Source organism: Crinia signifera, chromosome 7, assembly GCF_055691185.1.
Source record: "Crinia signifera chromosome 7, ASM5569118v1, whole genome shotgun sequence".
NCBI classification, from domain to species: Eukaryota; Metazoa; Chordata; class Amphibia; order Anura; family Myobatrachidae; genus Crinia; species Crinia signifera.
The window spans coordinates 123,433,228-123,453,969 of record NC_139223.1 but is presented as its reverse complement, the minus strand read 5'-3'; the positions used below and the strand labels follow the sequence as shown (position 1 = coordinate 123,453,969).

The following is a 20,742-nucleotide window of genomic DNA, read 5'->3' as shown; positions in this document are numbered from 1 at the left end:
AGCCTGTTGGCTCACAGGTCTCCTGTGGGATGGCTACACAGAAGCCAGGTCGGTGTAGTAGAGTCTGAGTTTAACGTCTACCTATCCCCCTCTAAAGAGGTTCCGGGTAAGTGGGAGAATTTGCCTTGCATGAATGCCCCAATTTCTTGGCTGACAATGCTATCCCCAATTGCAACAGGATGCCCTTAAGGGACAGCTATGCAGTATAATGGGATTGTTAAATCCTATACCAAGCAGGGATGATATTTGGCTGTCTTTATTTGGATGACCAGGAATTACTACAATTATATTTTGCGGTTTTCTCCCCATATGATCCCCATTAGAGTATATTTATGTGTACTTGCCTAGATGGTGATTTTTGTACTGTAATCAGCCTAAGGTGCCCATACACTGGGGCGACTTTTGTGAAAATAAAGTCGACCGCTAACCCCCTTGAACCACCTGGGCGGCAGGACTGCAAATGGCACACCGCAATGACAATGCATTATATTTATAGTGCAGTATGTGCGATCTTCAGGCTCTGATGCAATGCTCGTGAAGGCTGTACATAGTATCGGACCTGATGTCAATCACATGCGATTTTGACTTTGTCGCTGGAATTACGTGAAAAGTGACCAAGTTGCCATGGAATCTTCCCTAGTGTATGGGCTATTTCACATGCTCCTGCCGGCCGGCGAAACCCCGCACAGCCAGGAAGCCGTGCCGCACACAGCAGTTTACAATGGTGGGGATGGCCACAGCCCGGCAGCCATCCCTTCCAGTGGTGGGATCCGGCTGAGCCGTGGGCGTCCCGTGTGAATGGACACAATCGTGTCCATTAACAACTGCTGTGTGCAGCACGGCATTTGGCCGTGCAGGGTTTCGCGGCCCGGCTGGAGTCGGAGCATGTGAAATAGCCCTATGGGCACCTTTTTTACATTGCTGTGTTTGTAAAGAAACAAATTGAGCGTACAGCACATTTCATACATAGTAAAGTTCTTTATTATATATTTTGCTGAAAAGTTCCTCTACACTGTGCTAGCTACTCAACTGTTGCCATGCTGGCTGGCAGGAAGATGAGAGTAGGTAATTCAGGTAATAGTGGTGGGATGGCATTAGTTTTGTTTTTGGCGCAAGGCTGGTTTAAGCAGGGTTTCTTCCTGGCTAATAACTGATTTATATAATTGCCTTTTCTTCAATACCAAAGACCTTGGTTTCACTGAAAAACATCCTTTGTCCTGGAGTAAACATCCCTGTAGGGGTAAAGGGTTACCTAAATACTTTTCTGCCTTGTTTGTTTTTTAGAACGCCATGCAAAATTAACCCTTCAGTGACCAGTGTACTCAGTTCTCGCAAGCAATGTAAGGAAGAGGATCCTCTGCAACGGCTGCAGAGCAGCGCACAGGCCAAACAAGAGATGATTATGTACTGCAAAGATAAAGTCTTTGCAGGGATGGAGGAGTTCTCTTTTGAGGAAATCCGGGCAGAGATTTACATGGTGAAAATGCGCAAGAAGAGGGAAGGTACGTTGTGTGCGCCTTGTATGTATGTTTCTGCTAACAATGTGTCTAGTCGGTGGCTTGGCTGGGCATCTGAACGGACGAAGGGTGAGGGTACTCTGCAAAAATCCTGCCTAAAAGATCCTAGGTCACCCCCTCACCCCACTCTCCACGGCTCCGGAAGTTTCCCTACATCCGTGGAGCTCCCTGTGGACCGGCTGCAGGATTGCTGTGCCTGAATATGGCTCCCCAGCCTGGAGTCCTCTTCAGACGAATCCTGTGCGGGCACCATCTTGGGGATTTCTTCTGTTACGCTTCTTGCGGCTGGAGATCCCACGGCGACTGCTGTCAGAGCGGTCTGGGACGGTGGACTTTAACCCCTGCTGAGGAGGCTGCACCTGTAGACAGTGAGTGACCCAGGGGGGACGGTGTTGAGCCCGGGAGGTGAGCCTGGAGGAATGGGGCTGTCACGTGCCCACCATTATAGGAGGGCTGCTGTATGTTACACACAGCTATAGTACACTTGTCGGATGCATCCTCCTGCACTTCACAGACCTGTACAATGCTGCTGGGGGTTCAGCTAATAGTATATCTGCAGCTTCCATCGGAGGCATCCTCCTGCACTTGCTTCACAGACCTGTATAATCCTGTTGGGTGGTCAGCTAATAGTGTATCTGCAACTGCTGTCAGGCATCCTCCTGCACTTGCTTCACAGAATTGTATAATCCTGCTGAGTTATTGCACGTGCTTAGAACACTGCTGTTTCTGACGTGCGGCACCCGGTGGGGGGGTGCCTGGTGGCTTTCCGGGGACTTAGTGGAGTCTGCCTATCAGTCCCCTTGGCCGCGGAGCTTATGTTGACCTGCCCCTGCACATGCTGAGATCGGTAAGAACCCCTTCTCAATCCGGATCACGCTAGGCGGAGGGCTCTAGTGGCGTGCGCAAGCTCTGCTCTCCGAGACTTCCCCTGTGGCACTGGAGGTTAGTGGGCACTGTCCTTAACAGACCCGTGGAAGGCAGTGGCGGTGTGCTAGCCACTGGCATTCAATTCACCCTTTACGATGTCAGGATATGGGCAACAAATCCTTCATGCCATAAATGCCTCCAGTCAGAGGCTCCTTGCTCAATTTGAAGTTCGGCGACTGTGACTTTAAATCCTGAGGTTGTGGACTCCATGTCTTCGTCACCAGCTCAACTTTTGGACACTCCTGCTAAGGAAGAGGAGTCCTCTATACCGTTGATATTATCTCCTGTTTTGGGGACTACTTCAAAATCCAAGATTCGGCTGTACCACTGAACTTGAAGCGACGATGCCTAATATCTGATTGTTTCTTTTGCCATTATATTTGTGTTTTATCCTTGGATAAATAGGGCAAATTTGGGACTATTACCTCTGTATTCTCAGGCTGTATATGTGCGTTTATGGGTTTACAGGGGTGCTAAAAAATTTCTTCTCAGTCTCTGCTAAATACTGGCCGGACTAAGGAGAGATATTTTGCTCTGATTTGATATTTTGGATGCCATTTACAATGCTATGATTACTGATTATTCTCTTCAGTACGATGTTGGTGTACTGCCTTGGTGTAAATTAACCCCTACTTAGTATAGGTTATCCTGTTTGCTATATCAGAGCTGGGATTGTTATAACAAAGGGTCACTACTAAATATCCTGGATGGAATGTAACTATTCTACTGCATCATTTACCCGAGAGGTCTGGCCCTAACATTGTTATAATATCCGGCCTTTTTATATGCCCCAGTCAGTTATCCGTTCATCCTTTTATTTAGATTGGGGGGGGGGGGGGGGGGCTATAGTGTTACCTGTTGGCTTAGTGGGGACAGTGTTTCGGGATCCAGGTATACCTAGATTGGGGTTAGGTCATACAGGGTGGGGTGTTATGGGGAGGTTTGTTTTTGGGTCCTTTTGGGGATTTTATTTTGTTAGCAATAAGTAGGTTTATTTTGGCGGTTTTATTCTGTTGGCACGTCATTGCCAATAATCTATTTTGATATTACATTATGCATGGTATATGAATATCTTGATAATTATTTGTGCTAAGTGATTTTATGCAGCACATTATACATATAAGATGTTACCATATGCACTCCTGCTTTATATTCTTATTACATACCCGAATGGCGCCTTCGGGTATCTTCATTTACATAACTCTTTCAGCAGTGGTGCTCAATACTACGCTCTTGCTATTGATAATCATTCTTGTGCACTATATCACAAATTTGATGTACACCAGTTATTTTATGATGTGTCTGCCTGTTTGGGTGTATTGTTACATTAAAAAAATATATAAAAAATACTCCATTTAAAAAAAAAAATGTGTCTAGTCATTGAGGGGGGTAGATTTATGAGGCAGAAGACAAGTAGCCCATGGCAACCAATCAGCTACTCTGTAAAATGTTATGTTATGCAAATTATAGATTATATTTCAGTGCTGATTGGTTCCCATTGGCTACTTCTCCCTTATCACTGCTTCATACATCTACACCCGAGTCTGCCAACACAACCTTTTTTTTGGGAGACTATTCCAAATCTTACGTACCCTAACTGAAGAAACCTTTCCTTTTGCTGGGTATGAAATCTCCTTTCCTCTAATCTAAGGCTGGGACCACACCTAGTGGAAATAGACTGGCTGTTGTACAAATGTAATGGCAGGTTGCACCAATGTGTAAAAAGTTCTGTAACTGGGTATTTGACATCTAAGCGTAAAGATATGATCCTTCTGTTTTTATATCCTGCAGAAGACCTCCAAGCCAGCACTCTTCGCAGGCAGGAGATGGAGAGACAAATTGAAGAAATGGAAAAGCGATTAAAAGAATCAGGTGTCCGAAGCCACGATGGAGTCACTGAGCAGGTAGTGTTATCAGTCCAGTTCTGTGTACTCGCTACATCACTATCTGTAATGGATTATGATACACGAGCTCCTGATAGCCCTTATTTTCAGTAAACGTTCACTACCTACTGTATATGCAGATATAGCCAGCCTCATCCAACCACCGCCATGTCATAGGTGCGTCAGCTTGGCGTAATGCGTGCACCTGCGACTCCTTAAAAATACGTTACCCGGCAGAGCTGCGCTCCGTTTTGTGGGTGTGACCCTGCGCCAAACGGGCACTCGCATGCCAGCCATGATAAGCATGGCCACATCTGTATGTCCTAATATGTAGCCCGGTAAGCATGACATGCAGTACAGAGGGTGTTCTGGGGTGACTGCGCTGTAGACTTGGTTGAGGTGGGTCGGCTGCGGGCTGTTGGAGGTATACTACAGGGTACCTCTTTGGAGAGAAATGATATAGAATATGCACCCTTGGGTGCCACCCTGTGCTCAGTGTCACCTAACCTTATTTGATGTGCGTACTATGAATTTAGCGATGCTTTATATATTACATGCACGGTTGATTGATGAAAAATAGGGACTTATTTAAGTTTTCACAAATGTAAAACATATTCTGAGACCTTTATCATTGCATGTGGGTACATGACATAATAAAATGAATAAATATACAAGTATTAATAAAAAATACAAATTGAAATGGAAATAAAATTTGCTGCGGATAAAAAGATGGTAAGTATGGATTAAATATTTGTACAAGGTGTTGGTCAGTTTTTAACTGTTTGTACCTGTTAGTAAATTATCCTAGTACTGGTATACATGCCACAATGGGGAAGGTGGGGGGTAGGGTAACAAACATAGACTAACACAGCCGCTACTCACCCACAAGGAGGAGTCCAATAACCACCACTATAAAAAGGCAAAGGGGAGAGCCAGCCAGGATTCACGAATATCCTGAAGAAGCCCACCTCCGGGCGAAACTAGTCGATGTGAATAATTCCTGGACTCGCCCAGCGTCGTCCATACAGTGACAGCACCAGCGAGAGTCTGCCAGCACTCTTCCCCCCCCCCCCCCCCCCCCCCAACCCCAAATTTGTGAAAACCTAAATCCCCCTATTTTTTTCATCAATCAACCGTGCAGCATCGCTAAATTCATAGTACGCATATCAAATAAGGTTAGGTGACACTGAGCACAGGGTGACACCCAAGGGTGCATATTCCATATCAAGCATGACATGGAGTTGTGTGGCACAAGTCAGCCTCTCCAACCACACATTATTAATACAGGGCAAGTCTTCAGTCACATTGCTGTGAGACACCCTGTGCTCTATGTGAATTTAAACAATATCACCTCTTTATTGCTCAGTACAATGCAGAAGCTATAAACTGTGTGCCACAGTCAGGGTATCCGACATCCATGATAGATCCACATTGTCCTGTGTTCTGACCTTAGAGTAATACAGAATAGTGCCCAGGTCAGTGCACTAGTTAGAATTTGCACGTAATGCTGGGCATTACCTGCCTTATCCTTCAAGTTATTTGTGCCTTCAGAAAGCGTTGATACAGATCTTCCCTCCACAGCCGGCACACTCTGAAGAGTCCTGTGGAGTACATGGCGAAGCAGAAGCCGGACCAAAGATCGTTGCTTCATCTCACAGTGCAGAAGTTGGGATGTCTCTGGGACATGTGACTGCTCTGACATTACCAAGGCAGGTCCAGTGCAACTATATTGTGAGATCTACTTCTATCATTGTTTAGGTGATATCTAGCAGCCATTGTACAGCTCCACAGCCTCTCATGTAATACACTGTAACTTAGGTTAGTGTGTCTTGGAGTTGTTCCCTAAATGATCATTTGCAGAGATTCAGGCTAAATCCACCTAAAATGGATATGTAGCATAAATCCCCAGACAACCGCATGCAGGGCCATAACTAGGGGTGAGCAGGCGGTGCTTTACTTACCAGAGCTGTCTTGTTACGGCACTGCCAGCAGCCTCCCCCCAAATCATTTTGACAATGAAAAAAGCAGGGTGGGGGATGGGAGTTCTCTGGCATCTGGAATTAACTATATGGTAGTTGGTGGGGGTGTAATGAGTGATTTACTTTTAAACTGACATTAATATACATATCTATATAGTTTTATCTTCCACCCCTCCTAAGATCATATACTGGTGTACACACACGTTGCATATGCTCAGTGCATCATAAACTTTATCTTCCAACAAGAAGTTATTTGTTATGTATTATAAGATATATATTTTTTTGCTATGCAATAAGTATTTATTTGCCTGGAACACCAGCTTGTCTCATCCCTGCAGCCGGTAATTACGCCAGCAGGTTAAGAGATTTCCTATCATTTACCCTATTAACCCAATGTTGCTGTGAGCCTCAAAATATCTGCTAAAATGCCAGCATCGCTCACAGGGACTGTTCTTTTAGTATAAATAACTAGAGCAGTGTTCTCCCTGGAAAATTTTTGTAGCCGGGTGGGTGTCTTCATAATAAAAAAAGTGGGGCGCTGCACTGTCGGAGAGGCGTGCTTAGCACTGCGCACCCCCCCACCCCCCAAAAAAAGTATCAGGCCACACCACCAAACACCCAATAAAAACAAGGACAGTGCGTGCCGGAGGCGCACGGCACAAATGTACACTGTATTGCCTACTACACGTCGCACATCCATTACATAGTCATGCCCATTCCATGTTAAGCCACATGCCGTCATACCCATTACACGTTATGCCACATGCCGTAATGCCCATTAGATGTTATGCTACATAAGTAAATAATAAATACCTAGATGCTTGATGCCAAGGGTTGCAGTCTCTTTGCCAGGGGGGGATACACCTCCTCCTCACCGTGCTGGAGAAAAGGAGCCCCGGCCAGGGGAGATGGGTGTGGTGGACATCCCACCTGTCAGGTCAGTGGCTATTTGAAAACTTTTGCTTACTCACGAGCCAATCATCGCTCACGATTTGACTGCCACTCCTGATTGACATCTCTCACAGCAACTTTGGCACTCAAAGGTTTAAAAAGTGCAGTTTCTTCTAGTCTACAATCCTAAATGTAAACCTATGTGTAATTAAACTTTTTTACCCCCAGTAATGGTGGGAGAGGTGTAATTGTTTCTCTGGTTTCTTGAGGTTTAATCTATTGTATTCTATTTAAAGCAGTGAAGCGGTGACCAAAGCCCAGCCCCCATTTGACACTACAGGTGAGTAAAAAGTGATGTGCTGAAAATGTGCTTGGTCCAGATCTGTAGTCTTCTTCTGGGAAACCTTTTAATATAAGGTGTTTTTTTGTTTTTTTTTTTTAGTAACCACCTAAAGAAAGTCTGCACTTTTGTAGCGGTAATAATGAGCCTGGCTTTTTGCAGCCCTGATTGTTGTTGTAGAGCAGGGGTAGTCAACATTCCGCACTCTAGCTGCTGTGGAACAACACATCCCAGCACACCTTGCCCCAGTTACAGCTGCTGGATTGTGTGCCATTGCCACCGCTAATGTAGAGAATAGTTTTGTTGGCCGGATGGTGCAGCTGAACGTGTTGCTGAAATACTGCACCTACAGGCAATAGTGAATGCTGAATAGAACAGCAAAGCATTTAGGGCATGGGTCCTCAAACTGCGGCCCTCCAGATGTTGTGAAACTACAAATTCCAGCATGCCTTGCCACAGTTTTTCTATAAGGGAGTGTTAAAACTGTGGCAAGGCATGCTGGGATTTGTAGTTTCACAACATCTGGAGGGCCGCAGTTTGAGGACCCATGATTTAGGGCCTTATTCTAGTTCACTCTTTCTAACAAAATCCTTCTTAGATGGACTAATGTGCACTGCAGGTGGGGCAGATGTTACTTGTGCAGAGAGAATTAGATTTGGGTGGGGTTTTACTTCAAAGTGATATCTATATTGCAGTGTAAAAATAAAGCAACCAGTATTTACCCTGAACATAAACATAATAACTCACCCAAATCTAATTCTCTCTGCACATTTTACAGCTGCCCCCCTGCAGTGCACATGGTTTTGTCCATCTAAGAAGGAAAGAGTGAACTAGAATAAGGGCCATAGTGTGTGAGGAGAAGGAACGCTGCTTTGTTCAGGTGACTGTTCCAAAGCCGAAAAGAATATACAGGAAGTTCCCATTATTAGCTCCCTTCTCACTGGCCTTTAGAACTATGCCTGATATTAAAATTACAGACCATTACATAAAAGTGCATTTCTCCATGTGTTCTGTCTCCCTTCTCTTCAGCGCTCTCTCTGATGTGCCTTTTACCATATTTGATGAGGACTCTTCAACACAGCTTAGCAAGTATGTTTTAGTTTGCCCTCTTTCTCGCTGTATAGTAAATTCTTCCTCTTGGGTGTATTGTAATTGGCAGAAGGATTGTGAGCGAATAGGTGTACCTAGCATGATTGGATAAGGGGGACTCCTATCCTACACTGGATAGGCCGTGTGCACCCTGCTGCAGAATGCTCCAGTCATCTTCTGTAACTGAATTCAGTGTTTTTTGTTTTTCATCATTCATTGGGATGTGCAACAAAGCCAGATCTCTTGGTAAGATTGTAGTACCTGCTCATAAGTAGTGAGATAAATTGGAAGCAATACACACTGCACTGCCAAAATTACACAAATATGGTCATTGACGACCATATTGCCAGTGATGGGAGTGTGCCCCATAAATAGCCGGGTGAGTGTTCCCGTTTTCAGCCCCATTCTAATCGCTGGTCGCAGGACCAGCTGATTTCCTCTGCTGCTCCCCCGGCAGAGGTTCCTTTTCATCAACGACCATCTCTGGTTGCTGATGAAAAGGAGACACTGAGCAATATATCTTCCCCCTGTGTGTACACCGCAATATATGCATTCTGTTCTTACAAGTAACTGATCTACTATTCCGTCTTTTTATAGTGCCACTCTGAGCAGGATGCCACCTCCCAAACGCCGCCCGTTGGCAGCGGTTTCAAAAGAACTTGTTAAAGAGGAAACCCAACTCACAGTACGTGTTTTTATGTTTGTTCTGTGAGTTTAGTGGGCAGCAGAAGTCCTTGTCGGCTACCTGCTCATTATTCAAAAGCTAGGTCATCAGGTGTCCATACACCCTGCCTTTTGGCCATGCGACGCGCGCTGCACAGCACATACTTTTTGTACTATATCGAATCTTAAACAAAAAGCTTGCTGCTGTAGCACTTCACATGCTTTTTGTAATAGATGCAATCTTGTACAAAAATTACGGAGCACGCCGCTCTGTGTATGGGCACCAGTTCTCCTTATCTAGATAATAAAGATTGATGACTTGCACTGATATAAGCTTAAACTGTATAAATTCTATAAGATTCTTTCCAATCTGGATGGTTGGAACGAAAATCAGGTAATATCTTGGAACAAACTACAATAAACCATTTGCTCCCAAAAGCTGGAAAAAATTGCAAACCTAATTGCATACATTGGTTTAATGGAAATGCTTTAACTAATTTGTCTGTTTTCCATGTATGGAAACATATGCTCAATTGTCATTTGCTCTCAGAAATTACCAGCTTTTCATTCCAACCACCTCACCCTTATTTAAGTACACAGGTTTTAAATGTTTCCAGTCTCCAAGTTAATGGAAACATTCACACTCTCTCTCTTCTGAGTACTGGTGGAGCAAAAGAAAGTGTTTCAGACACTAGGGGTTATTCTGATTCACTCGGAAAGGCACAATTACTCTCCAATGGACAAAACCATATGCACTGCAGGTAGGGCTGATGTAACACGTGCAGAGAGAGTAAGATTTGGGTGTTTTATTGTTTCTGTGCAGGGTAAATACTGGCTGCTTTATTTTTACACTGCAATATAGATATAATTTTGAAGTACAAACCCCACCCAAATCTAACTCTCTCTGCACATGTTACATCAGCCCCACCTGCAGTGCATATGGTTTTGTTCATTAGAGAGTAATTGTGCCTTTCCGAGTGAATCAGAATAACCCACTCTGTCCTCAAGGATGCTCAACAGTGCATGTTTTCCAGGTCTTTTTACAAGGGAAATAATTTGCTCCTCCTGTGGATCTTATTAAAATGTGTCGGTGAGTAAGAAGTACACCTTTGCACCTGCTGTGTGACTTGGAAAACTTGAAATGTTGGGGGTCCTTGAGGACAGCGTTTGGGAACCACTGTCCTAGAGCATCATACAGTAAATTAATAATGATTCGTTGCTATAGAGGACCCTGCCAAAGCTGTCCCATGCACCACGGCATTGTTAGGACTGCTGATGTAAAGCGGGGATAAAGAGGGTAGTTATAGAAGTACTGGGTGATTCCATGATGGTGAGCTCAGGGTAGGTTCTGACTAAAGTTGAATGTTGCTCATAGTGAGTGGCCTATGAAGAAATATGGTAATATACTTTGCATTCAAGGATTATTCAATAGCCGTCTTCTCAGATTAGTAACAAGCTGTATAAAGTATGGAAAGACTAATGTTCTAGTGTAATGTTCCCTTGAAGGATACACTGGGTGACCTTGAACCCCTCAATGAAGAAGCTATTGTGTCTGGCTCACACCGGAACGAGACTATGTTTGCTAACCCCGAAGACACCTGCGACTTTATGAGAGCTGCACAGCTGGCATCCACGCCTTTCCACAAGACCAGGGATGAGGTAGAAGACAGAGAGACGCCTGGCCTGAAGAGACTTCCACTTAGAGAGAGGACGTCTTTGTGCGATGAGTCCTACAGACAAGTCGTTTGTCCCAAGAAGCTGAGGTAGAAGAGTGTATCAATGTATGTGCCTGATATGGGTTATTAACCCCTTGAGTGGTTGGTTTTCCTGGGGCAGGACAAACCTACCAGGGCAGGTTTGTCCTGCCCCAGGAAAACCCACCGCTGAAGACTGAAGGGTAGTGCTGCTGCAGCGAGAACTTGAAGCAGCTGCGGCCATTTGGGAAAGGTCAGGGGGGGGGGGGGGCCACGCTCGGGTGAAGTTCGGGAGCTCAGCACAGAATGCCCGAGTGCTCCCAAGCGGCGCCCAAACAGGAGTGGTCAGAGGAACGATCGGCGATGACGACGGTGTGGTGTGCCTGGCGGCGGGGAGTTCCGGGGGAAAAATGAATAGGTGGGGGGGGGTGGTGGTCGGGAGGGCAGGCGCCAGCGGATGCCTTGCTACTACAAGGTGGTGCACCACTGGCATGCACCTACATATCGTGGTATGCCTGGAAATTTTCCGGGATAGCCCGCTGTGGCAATGCAGCTGGGCCCGGAAAATTTCCGCCCATAACACTGAAGTGGTTTAATTGGACCCTCTTCTAAACTATGTCAATGCCAGCATGTGCCATGCAATGCAGAGCTGAGGGGGTGGTATCTGTGTCCCGGCAGTTTCTGGGTCCACTTATTTTCTTGTATGTTCTAAAATGTTAATCACCTGTAACAGAATCCTGTTTGAACATGAAGTTATTTGGAATAGGAGCTTTTTCTATGTTTAAACTGAAATAAGCTTGTTCTCTTCGGCAGTATTGAGGTTGTGTGTATGACTATTGATCTCTCCAACTGACAGCCCAATATTAGAAGCGAGTCAAGAAGACACTCGTTCATCAGTCTCTTCCGCATCATCCATCTCTACTGGTTCCACCAGCTTTGCTGCCAAGACTCTGCTAGTCCATGAGAAACTTGACCTAATGGCTCAGATTTCTGGAGTATATGAGCAAACTTTGGGTACGTTTTTCTCCTGTTTGGAAATCCGTTAGTGTTGGCTTTGTCCACTGACCCAGTTGTTAAATATATATTAATGGTTTATAATTGTATTGAACTTGAGACTTATTTGCATGGCTCTTGGGCCTTCTTTTTTTGTAGAGTAAAAATATACACTACCTGGTTGCAGTGGCAAAAGTTCACTTCTGTTTCTATATACATATTTATATCTATCGCTCCTAAAGTGAAACAGTGCTCCATTTCACCCTCGCACTGATATGCCCCCCCCCCCCCCCCTCTCTACATTGGTGTCCCTACTGCCACTCTTGTTTGGCTTAGGGAGGATCAACCTCTTAGCCCAAACTGTGATCAGTGTCTCCATACTGTGAGCGTGGTAGGATCCACTCTACCTGATATCTCCCTGAGCTTAAGGCTCATTAGGTGACACTATTTCCATATGATCACAAGAGAAATAAGCCTACAAATAGTTTTTTATTGCACTGATCTTTATCTATTGCTTCTATTCCTCTGTTTCAGAAGAGACCTCTGTAGTAGTAGAAAGCACAGCACTGCGCAGGACCTTGTTGGAGCCCATGCATGATCTCCTTGCATCAGAGGAAATCCATCATGAGGCTGGTCAGGTTCCCCTTATGAAGACTCAACAAACCGTGCTGCTTGGTAAGCGACAGATAAGCACCGGTCTGTGTGTGGCAGAAACTGTAGTACTGCAGCCTTGTGGAAAAATTATTTTATTTTTAAAGTATGAAGGCAATGTGACCGATAAAGGGTTAAGGATGGAGAAATGGAGGGGGGGTATAAATGAGTGTCCGGTTCATGCTGGAAACCGTTCTGTATGGTAAATACACAATATATAATAACACCTATCTTTCTTAAGGGGCCTACACACGGGGAGATTTTCTGAGCGATGCTAGGACGTAATGTTGTGTTAGTTCTGTGTGCTGAGCGATCGGTCAGGGCCTGTGTTCTTTGAGAACATTGGCTCTGACCGGCAACTAATATCAAGCATACTGGATAAATCTAGTTAATCGCCACGCATACTATCACTATGGCCCCTACACGCAAAGTAATGTATTACAGTTAGATCGCTTAGAAAATGCCCTGAAATTGGCCCGTGTGTGGGCAGCGTTAGTGACACGTAATGGTCGTAGAAACTTACATTAGGTTGTTCCCAAGTTTACATCCCCTACCAGTGTAAATACCTTTCCCACCCACTTAGTGTGATCGAGAACCCACGCCTTCACCATGAATAGCTCTAACCTTCAGTGGATGTATGTATTTATCCCTGTGCTTATGTGGTTTCTTATTTGCAGGGGGTGAAATTTACCATCTGAAAAGTGAAGTTGTTCTCGGGGAGAGCAGTAGATTATATATGGGGGTCCAGGCAGATGTTGATGTGTTCGGTATCAAAAGAGTTGCACTAAAGGTTTGTAACCATTTCATTCTTTAATAACTTAAGGTCATCATTATTATGTATTCATGGTGAGGCTGGGTGATCAGTGTCCTGCCTCTTGGTGTTTGGTAATGCGGATTAATCACCACTGCATTCTCCGTCAGGTGGATTTACAGCCAGTGCCATGGGATTTCTACATTACACAGCAGCTGACACAGCGACTTGGTGAGGCCTTTCAGACTGACTTTGTTAAACCATCGGACTGCTACCTCTTTCAGGATGGATGTATTTCACTATACAAGGATATCGGCCAGTTCACTGTTCAGGTACTTGTGTATTGCTACAAACAGTGGGCGGTATTCACTGTGCACCGTCACTGCTTCGCATGGCGATAATGAAATGTTATCGGTTGTTTCGCATTGCGTTAATGTATCGCTTAATACCTTTTTTTCATTCATGCCAATGGTGGTCACTGGGACAGTGGGGTGTGGGTGGAGCTTCAGCTACAGGCACCAAGTAGAATAGAGTTCTTCAAGTGCAGCCCAGGCTCCTCCTCCTCCACGCCCCTACAGGCTTCAGTTGTTTCTTGGTGCCTCAAGGCACAGGTACCATGGGACAGGGCTCCGTGCCCTGTCTGAAATCTTCAATTTTTTTTTTTTTTTTACACGGAGACAGCGTTACGCTGCTCCCCTGTGGCTGGCAGCGGCGCGCTGACTTTCATAGCCAGACCCGCCGCTCTCCTCATGACACGGAGGACGCCGCGCTCCACCACAGGTAAGCGGGCCCTCCATGTGAGGGGACGCGCGCACCATTTTATGTGCGCACCGCTAGCGGTCGAGTCACCGGGCGGGGTGCAGCCCGGGTGACCCTGGCAGTGGCACCCAGTCTTTTCTGCGCGGCCACTAGACCACCAGGGAGCCGTACTGTGGAGCGCCATTTTTGTTAATGGCGCAGGGCACTGATGGTTCCAGGGGAGGCGGGGCCTTGATCCACAGCTCCCCGCCTCCACGCTCAGAGCGACATAACGCTGTTTTCCCGCCTGAGCTTAGCTTCCCCACGCCCCAGCAGCGTACTGAAGACGCCATTACGCGGGACTACACTGTGGGAGAAGTGCACCGGAATCCCTGCTCCTCTACACGCTACAGGAACAGGTTTTGTCTGCAGCCCTCTGTACCTCAGTATTTGGCTGAGTGTCAGAGAGTATAGTGTCTTTTCTACTGTCATCCATCTGTATACCTTTATAGTTTCAGAGGGTGTTACTGTCCACTGTATTATTGTAACCAGTGCACACAGGGCCTGTCTGTGTTAAAATGTCACAGAAAAACCCCAAAGCAAAGCCAGCTAGGGATTCACCTAAGCTGCATGCTTATACATGCACTAACTGTAAGGAGAATTATTCCTCCATACAGGAGCAAGCTGGTTTGTGTGAACGCTGTTCTGCACAGGACTCCCTGGGGGGCCCCTCAGTCCCAACAGAACCCAGTTGGGCTTCCACTCTCTCAGCAGCCATGAAGGAGTTAGCTACTCAGTTAGCTGCAAACAGAGAGTCGGCTGCGCAGCCATTGCCAGCTCAGCCTGCTGTTGCTGCATCAGAGCCGGCCTGGGTACAGGGTTTATCCACCTCTGTTCAGGATTTAGTCCAGGTGTCTGCTTCTCTGCAATCTGCATTGAGGGCTCCACCTAAACGCAAAGCACAAGCTCCTTTAGCTTCTAATCAATCAGATGCTGGGGATGACTTGGGTGACCAGGTGCTGGTCGACACAGACGATGATGTTGACATAGATGATGTTGACATAGATGAACCTGATAAGGAGGAAAGAATGACCCAGTCCAGAGTAGACTCCTTAGTTAAAGCTGTTAGGATGTCTCTCAATATACAGGACACCCAGGCCACAACACCTGACACACTTCTTTTTAAAAAGAAAAAGAAGGAGTTGGCTCTTTTTCCCTCAAATTCAGACTTAAATGAGGTCTTATCTGAAGCGTGGCAACACCCTAACAAAAAGTTTTTAGTGTCCAAACGCCTGATTTCCTTCTTCCCATTCGCTCCAGCGGACCGTAAGAAATGGGAGGAGCCTCCACAGGTTGATGCTCACGTAGCCCGCCTAGTTAAGGCTACTACCCTTCCCATTCCTACAGTGGCCTCTCTTAAGGACCCTACTGATAGGAAGATTGAACACTGCCTAAAATCAGTGTTCTCCAATGCTGGCGTGTCAGCAAGACCAGCTATGGCCTCAGCCTGGGTAGCAAAGGCAATTGCAACTTGGGCTGACTCCCTACAGGAGCAGATTTCCTCAGGCACACGTCGCTCTGAATTGTTATCGACGGTGGACCTCATTAGGGAAGGGGCCACATACCTGGAAGAGGCAGCGATAGATGCAGCGGCCCTCTACTCAAAAATTTCAGCTTCTTCAATTGCTGCCCGGTGTGCACTGTGGCTGCGTACTTGGAACGCAGATTCTGATTCCAAAAAGGCATTGGAGGCCCTTCCATTCTCAGGGGAGGTTCTGTTCGGCTCCGAGCTGGACAAGATTGTAGCCACCATTGCAACGTCCAAAACAGCTTTTCTGCCTTCGGCACCGGCTAGGCCTAGATCTCAGTCCTTTCGGACCTTCCGTCCACAGGGGAGGCCCAGGGGTCAGCCTTCATCAAGGGCGCAGGCCCCCACAAGGCGTCCATCCGCTCCCAAGACCAAACAGTCCTGGGCGGGTCGCCGTCAGGCCCCAAAACAGGCCGACAAGCCCTCAGCATGAGGATCAGGCGGCCCACCAACCACATCAGGTGGGCGGTCGCCTGTTGTCATTTGCCGGGGTTTGGCAGGCCACTACCACCGACAGGTGGGTAAACACCATAGTGGCCCAGGGTTACTCCCTCTCCTTTCAGGGGCGTCCGCCATCTCGGTTTTTCACAACAAGCATGCCCCGGGAGAAGGACAGAGCGGCTGCTCTGACCAGCTCCATTCACACCCTGCTGGCAGCAGGGGTCATAGTACCTGTCCCACTTTCTCAGCGAGGAGCAGGTTTCTACTCAAGCCTGTTCCTGGTGACAAAGCCGGACGGGTCATACCGGCCCATCCTCAACCTGAAGGGCCTGAACAAACATCTCTGTATCCCCAAGTTCAGGATGGAGTCCCTCAGGTCTATCCTGCAATCTCTGGAACCGGGGGACTTCATGGCATCCCTTGACATCCAGGATGCCTACCTCCATGTGCCAATTCGATCGGACAGCCAGTGCTACCTCAGGTTTGCAGTCAAAAGCAACCACTACCAGTTCATAGCCCTCCCCTTCGGGCTGTCGACCGCGCCACGAATCTTTACAAAGATCATGGCCACCATGGCGGCGGCCCTAAGGGCCCAGGGCGTTCGTCTACTACCATATCTAGACGACCTCTTGATACTGGCTCAATCCGCACAGACACTCCAGAGGCATCTGGAGCTAACTGTTTCCCTCCTGCAGACCCACGGCTGGCTCATAAATTGGAAAAAATCCTCAACAACCCCATCACAGCGGATGGTGCATCTAGGAGCCTTGATAGACACAAAAACTCTCAGGGTTTACCTGCCGGAGGACAAGTGGATACTCCTCAGAGACCTCCTGAAACTGTTCCTGAAGCAACAAAGGGTCTCTGTGCACCTGTGCATGAAGGTCCTAGGCAAGATGGTCTCTTGTTACGACATGGCGGAATTTGCGCAGTTCCATTCCAGGCCCCTGCAGAGGGAAATGCTGCGTCACTGGAACCGTTCCCAACCAAGCCTGAAATCGCAGACCTTTGTTCTGTCCAGGCAGACACGTCTGTCGCTCACATGGTGGCTCAGTCCTCTAAACCTTCAAAAAGGGCGCCAGTTTGTCATCCCTCAATGGGTGATGTTAACAACGGACGCCAGCCTCCGAGGATGGGGAGCTGTTCTGGCAGAACATTCCTTCCAAGGCCGTTGGTCGAGGGAGGAGGCGCTGCTCCCAATAAACATACTGGAGCTAAGAGCCATCCTGCTAGCCCTCAAGTCAGCAGGCCCTCTGATTCACTCCAAACCGGTGAAGATTCAATCAGACAATGCCACTGCGGTGGCATACGTCAACCACCAGGGGGGGACCAGGAGCCTAGCAGCCATGAGGGAGGTAACATCAATTCTGCAGTGGGCAGAACATCACCTGTTAGCTTTGTCAGCGGTACACATACCAGGGGTTCAGAACTGGGAGGCCGATTTTCTGAGCCGCCAGGAGGTACAGTCAGGCGAATGGGGGCTCCACGAGGATGTGTTCCAGGAACTAGTCAACAGATGGGGACTCCCGCAAATAGACCTAATGGCCTCAAGCGTCAACAAAAAGTTACCCCGTTACGGGGCTCGCTCCAGGGACCCACAGGCATATCTGGTGGATGCCCTGTCGGCTCCATGGCCATTCTCCCTGGTCTACATTTTTCCTCCAGTGGCACTGCTACCAAGAGTCCTCAGACGCCTCAAACAAGAAGGGACCACAGCAATCCTCCTGGCCCCAGACTGGCCCCGCAGGGCCTGGTACTCAGACCTTCGGGAGATGTCTCTGCAGCCACCTTGGAGACTGCCAGCTCGTCCGGACTTGCTAGTACAAGGACCATGCCTTCATCCGAATCTAGGCAGACTAGCTTTGACGGCGTGGCTCTTGAAACGGAAGTTTTAAGAGAGAAAGGATTTTCATTACCGGTCATAAAAACCATGATAGCAGCAAGGAAACCTGCTTCTTCCCGGATCTACTATCGAATCTGGAATGCCTTTTTCACCTGGTGTGCGAAGAAGAACCTCCCGCCTAGGGAGTTTCGACTTTCCAGGATCCTGGCCTTCTTGCAGGCGGGCCTGGATTTGGGCCTAAGGTTGTCCTCCTTAAAGGTCCAAGTTTCCGCACTCTCTATTTTGTTTCAGCGGAAGTTAGCAAAGAAGATGGCTATACAGACCTTTTTGCAGGGCGTCCTTCACATACAGCCTCCCTTTGTACCCCCAATCCAACCTTGGGACCTCACAGTGGTGCTCTCAGCACTGCAAAGACCACCGTTTGAGCCTCTTGAATCATCAGAGCTCAGGTGGCTAACATGGAAAACAGTGTTTCTACTGGCTATTTCTTCAGCCAGTCTCGGACCTGTCAGCCTTGTCGAGTGCATCCCCGTATCTGGTGTTCCACCCGGACAGGGCAGTCTTAAGAACAAAAAAGGAGTTCCTACCCAAAGTTATTTCCAGTTTTCACATAAACCAGGATATTGTTGTTCCTGCCTTTCCCCAGTTGGAGGACTCCCCAGAGTTACGCTCTTTGGATGTTACAAGAGCTTTAAAAGTTTACGTTAACAGGACTCAATCCTTACGCAAGACAGAGGCCCTGTTCGTGCTCTATGATGCAAACAAGAGAGGCTGGCCTGCAACGAAGCAGACATTGGCTCGATGGTTGCGGCTAACTATAAAACAGGCTTATGTATCTTCCAATAAGCCAGTTCCATCCTCTATCAGAGCCCACTCCACGCGTTCAGTAGCGGCCTCTTGGGCGGCTCATCAGGGAGCCTCTGCAGAACAGTTGTGTCGCGCGGCCACTTGGTCCTCTCCACACACCTTTCTAAAATTTTACCATTTTGACACGTTCGCCAGGGCAGATTCTGCTTTTGGACAACGCGTCATCAGTGCAGCTCAGGTGCGTTCCCTCCCGTAAAAGGGACAGCTTTGGGACGTCCCACTGTCCCAGTGACCACCATTGGCATGAATGAAAAAAGGGGATTTTGGTCCTACCTGTAAAATCATTTTTTCTGAATCCATGGTGGACACTGGGCGCCCGCCCTCGCACACTGATCTACAGTAATGGGGGTCGGCTTACACCTTCCTGAAACTTATTCTTCCTTCGGGTTGCTGGTTTCTTTCCTGTTTCTCTTCCTTTTCCTGTACCTTGCGGGTAAGCTGTTGAACAAACTGAAGCCTGTAGGGGCGTGGAGGAGGAGGAGCCTGGGCTGCACTTGAAGAACTCTATTCTACTTGGTGCCTGTAGCTGAAGCTCCACCCACACCCCACTGTCCCAGTGTCCACCATGGATTCAGAAAAAAGGATTTTACAGGTAGGACCAAAATCCCCTTTTCCCGCTATTCAAAATTTGTGTGACTCGTAATTGCGATAAAACACCTATGAGACGAACGGTGGGAGTTGCTATTTCGCTTTCCCGCCATCGATAAAAGGTATATATTGGCATGCGCGTGCAGATTTTAGTCATTGTGGACACGTGCGTCGTAGATGCAGTTAGCTCGCAGTCACCTGTTTCGTTTTTTTACTGCGACATCATCAGGAATTTGGATTCAATATTAATGGTGTGTGTGTGTGTGTGTGTGTGTGTGTGTGTGTGTGTGTGTGTGTGTGTATGTATGTATGTATGTATGTATGTATGTATGTATGTATGTATGTATGTATGTATGTATAAAAAAGTTAATGTAGAAATATATTACCGAATAAATTAAATATACATTTTTTATATATATATATCTCTTATATATTTAGCCAGATCTGTCACTCAAACACAGTCTCTAACGGTGGGCGGGGCTCCACATACACACAGACCTGGCCAACGTCATACACTGCCCTGGCTTCTACACCAGGCAGCTGCAGCAAGTCACCGACCACCAACCCCCTCAGCGCACACACCCCCACCCCCCCCTGCCCCACGGGTGCACAGCACGCCCCCAACCCCACCCCCTTCACTTTCCTACTTCTCTCTACCGCCCACACCGCCCCTCCCCCAGCCCCTCCCAGCACAAATACCCTCCGTCCGAGGACGCACCCCCCCACACCCGGCCAGAACTGTCTCATGGGTCCGCCCACATTGCCCGCCCCTTGCTACAAAAGGATCATCCCCCCACACCCGGCAGGATAGAAAGACGGCGCAGGCTCCGCCCACATTACCCGCCCCTTACTATACGCCGTCCAATGGCGCATCACCCCACACCAGGCCGGATAGACGGAAGGACAGCAGTGCTGAGGCTGCCTCCGCACACATTGCCAGCAGGTGCACAGCGCACCACCAGCCGCTGCCAGCCCAGCTACATGACGCGGCGCTGGCTCCGCCCACATTGCCCGCCCCTTGCTAGCGCATCGCCCCACACCCGGCCGGATCGACACACGGCGCTGGCTCCGCCCACATTGCCCGCGCATCCCCCCACACCCGGACGGATCGACGGAAGGACAGCAGTGCTGAGGCTGCCTCCGCACACACTGCCCGCAGGTGCACAGCGCACCACCAGCCGCTGCCAGCCCAGCTACAGTACGCCGCTGCAGAGAGCTGCCTCCGCACACACTGCCCGCCCACAGACGCCCGGATCGCAGGTGCACAGTGCACCGCTAGCTTGCCGCCTGCCATTGCTG

The 20,742-nt window shown here is 47.9% G+C and overlaps 1 protein-coding gene across 1 annotated transcript in view; it reads left to right on the top strand.

Moving 5' to 3' along the window:
• Positions 1-20,742, top strand: part of BUB1B (BUB1 mitotic checkpoint serine/threonine kinase B) — a 45,817-nt gene that overhangs the window by 12,682 nt on the left and 12,393 nt on the right. Inside the window, exons 9-19 of the mRNA XM_083155027.1 lie at positions 1,285-1,502; positions 4,236-4,348; positions 5,909-6,036; positions 7,494-7,537; positions 8,515-8,626; positions 9,224-9,311; positions 10,796-11,052; positions 11,840-11,997; positions 12,511-12,651; positions 13,305-13,417; positions 13,549-13,710. Coding sequence (XP_083011153.1) covers positions 1,285-1,502; positions 4,236-4,348; positions 5,909-6,036; positions 7,494-7,537; positions 8,515-8,626; positions 9,224-9,311; positions 10,796-11,052; positions 11,840-11,997; positions 12,511-12,651; positions 13,305-13,417; positions 13,549-13,710 — 1,534 coding nt within the window. The remainder of the gene's footprint in view (positions 1-1,284; positions 1,503-4,235; positions 4,349-5,908; positions 6,037-7,493; positions 7,538-8,514; positions 8,627-9,223; positions 9,312-10,795; positions 11,053-11,839; positions 11,998-12,510; positions 12,652-13,304; positions 13,418-13,548; positions 13,711-20,742) is intronic.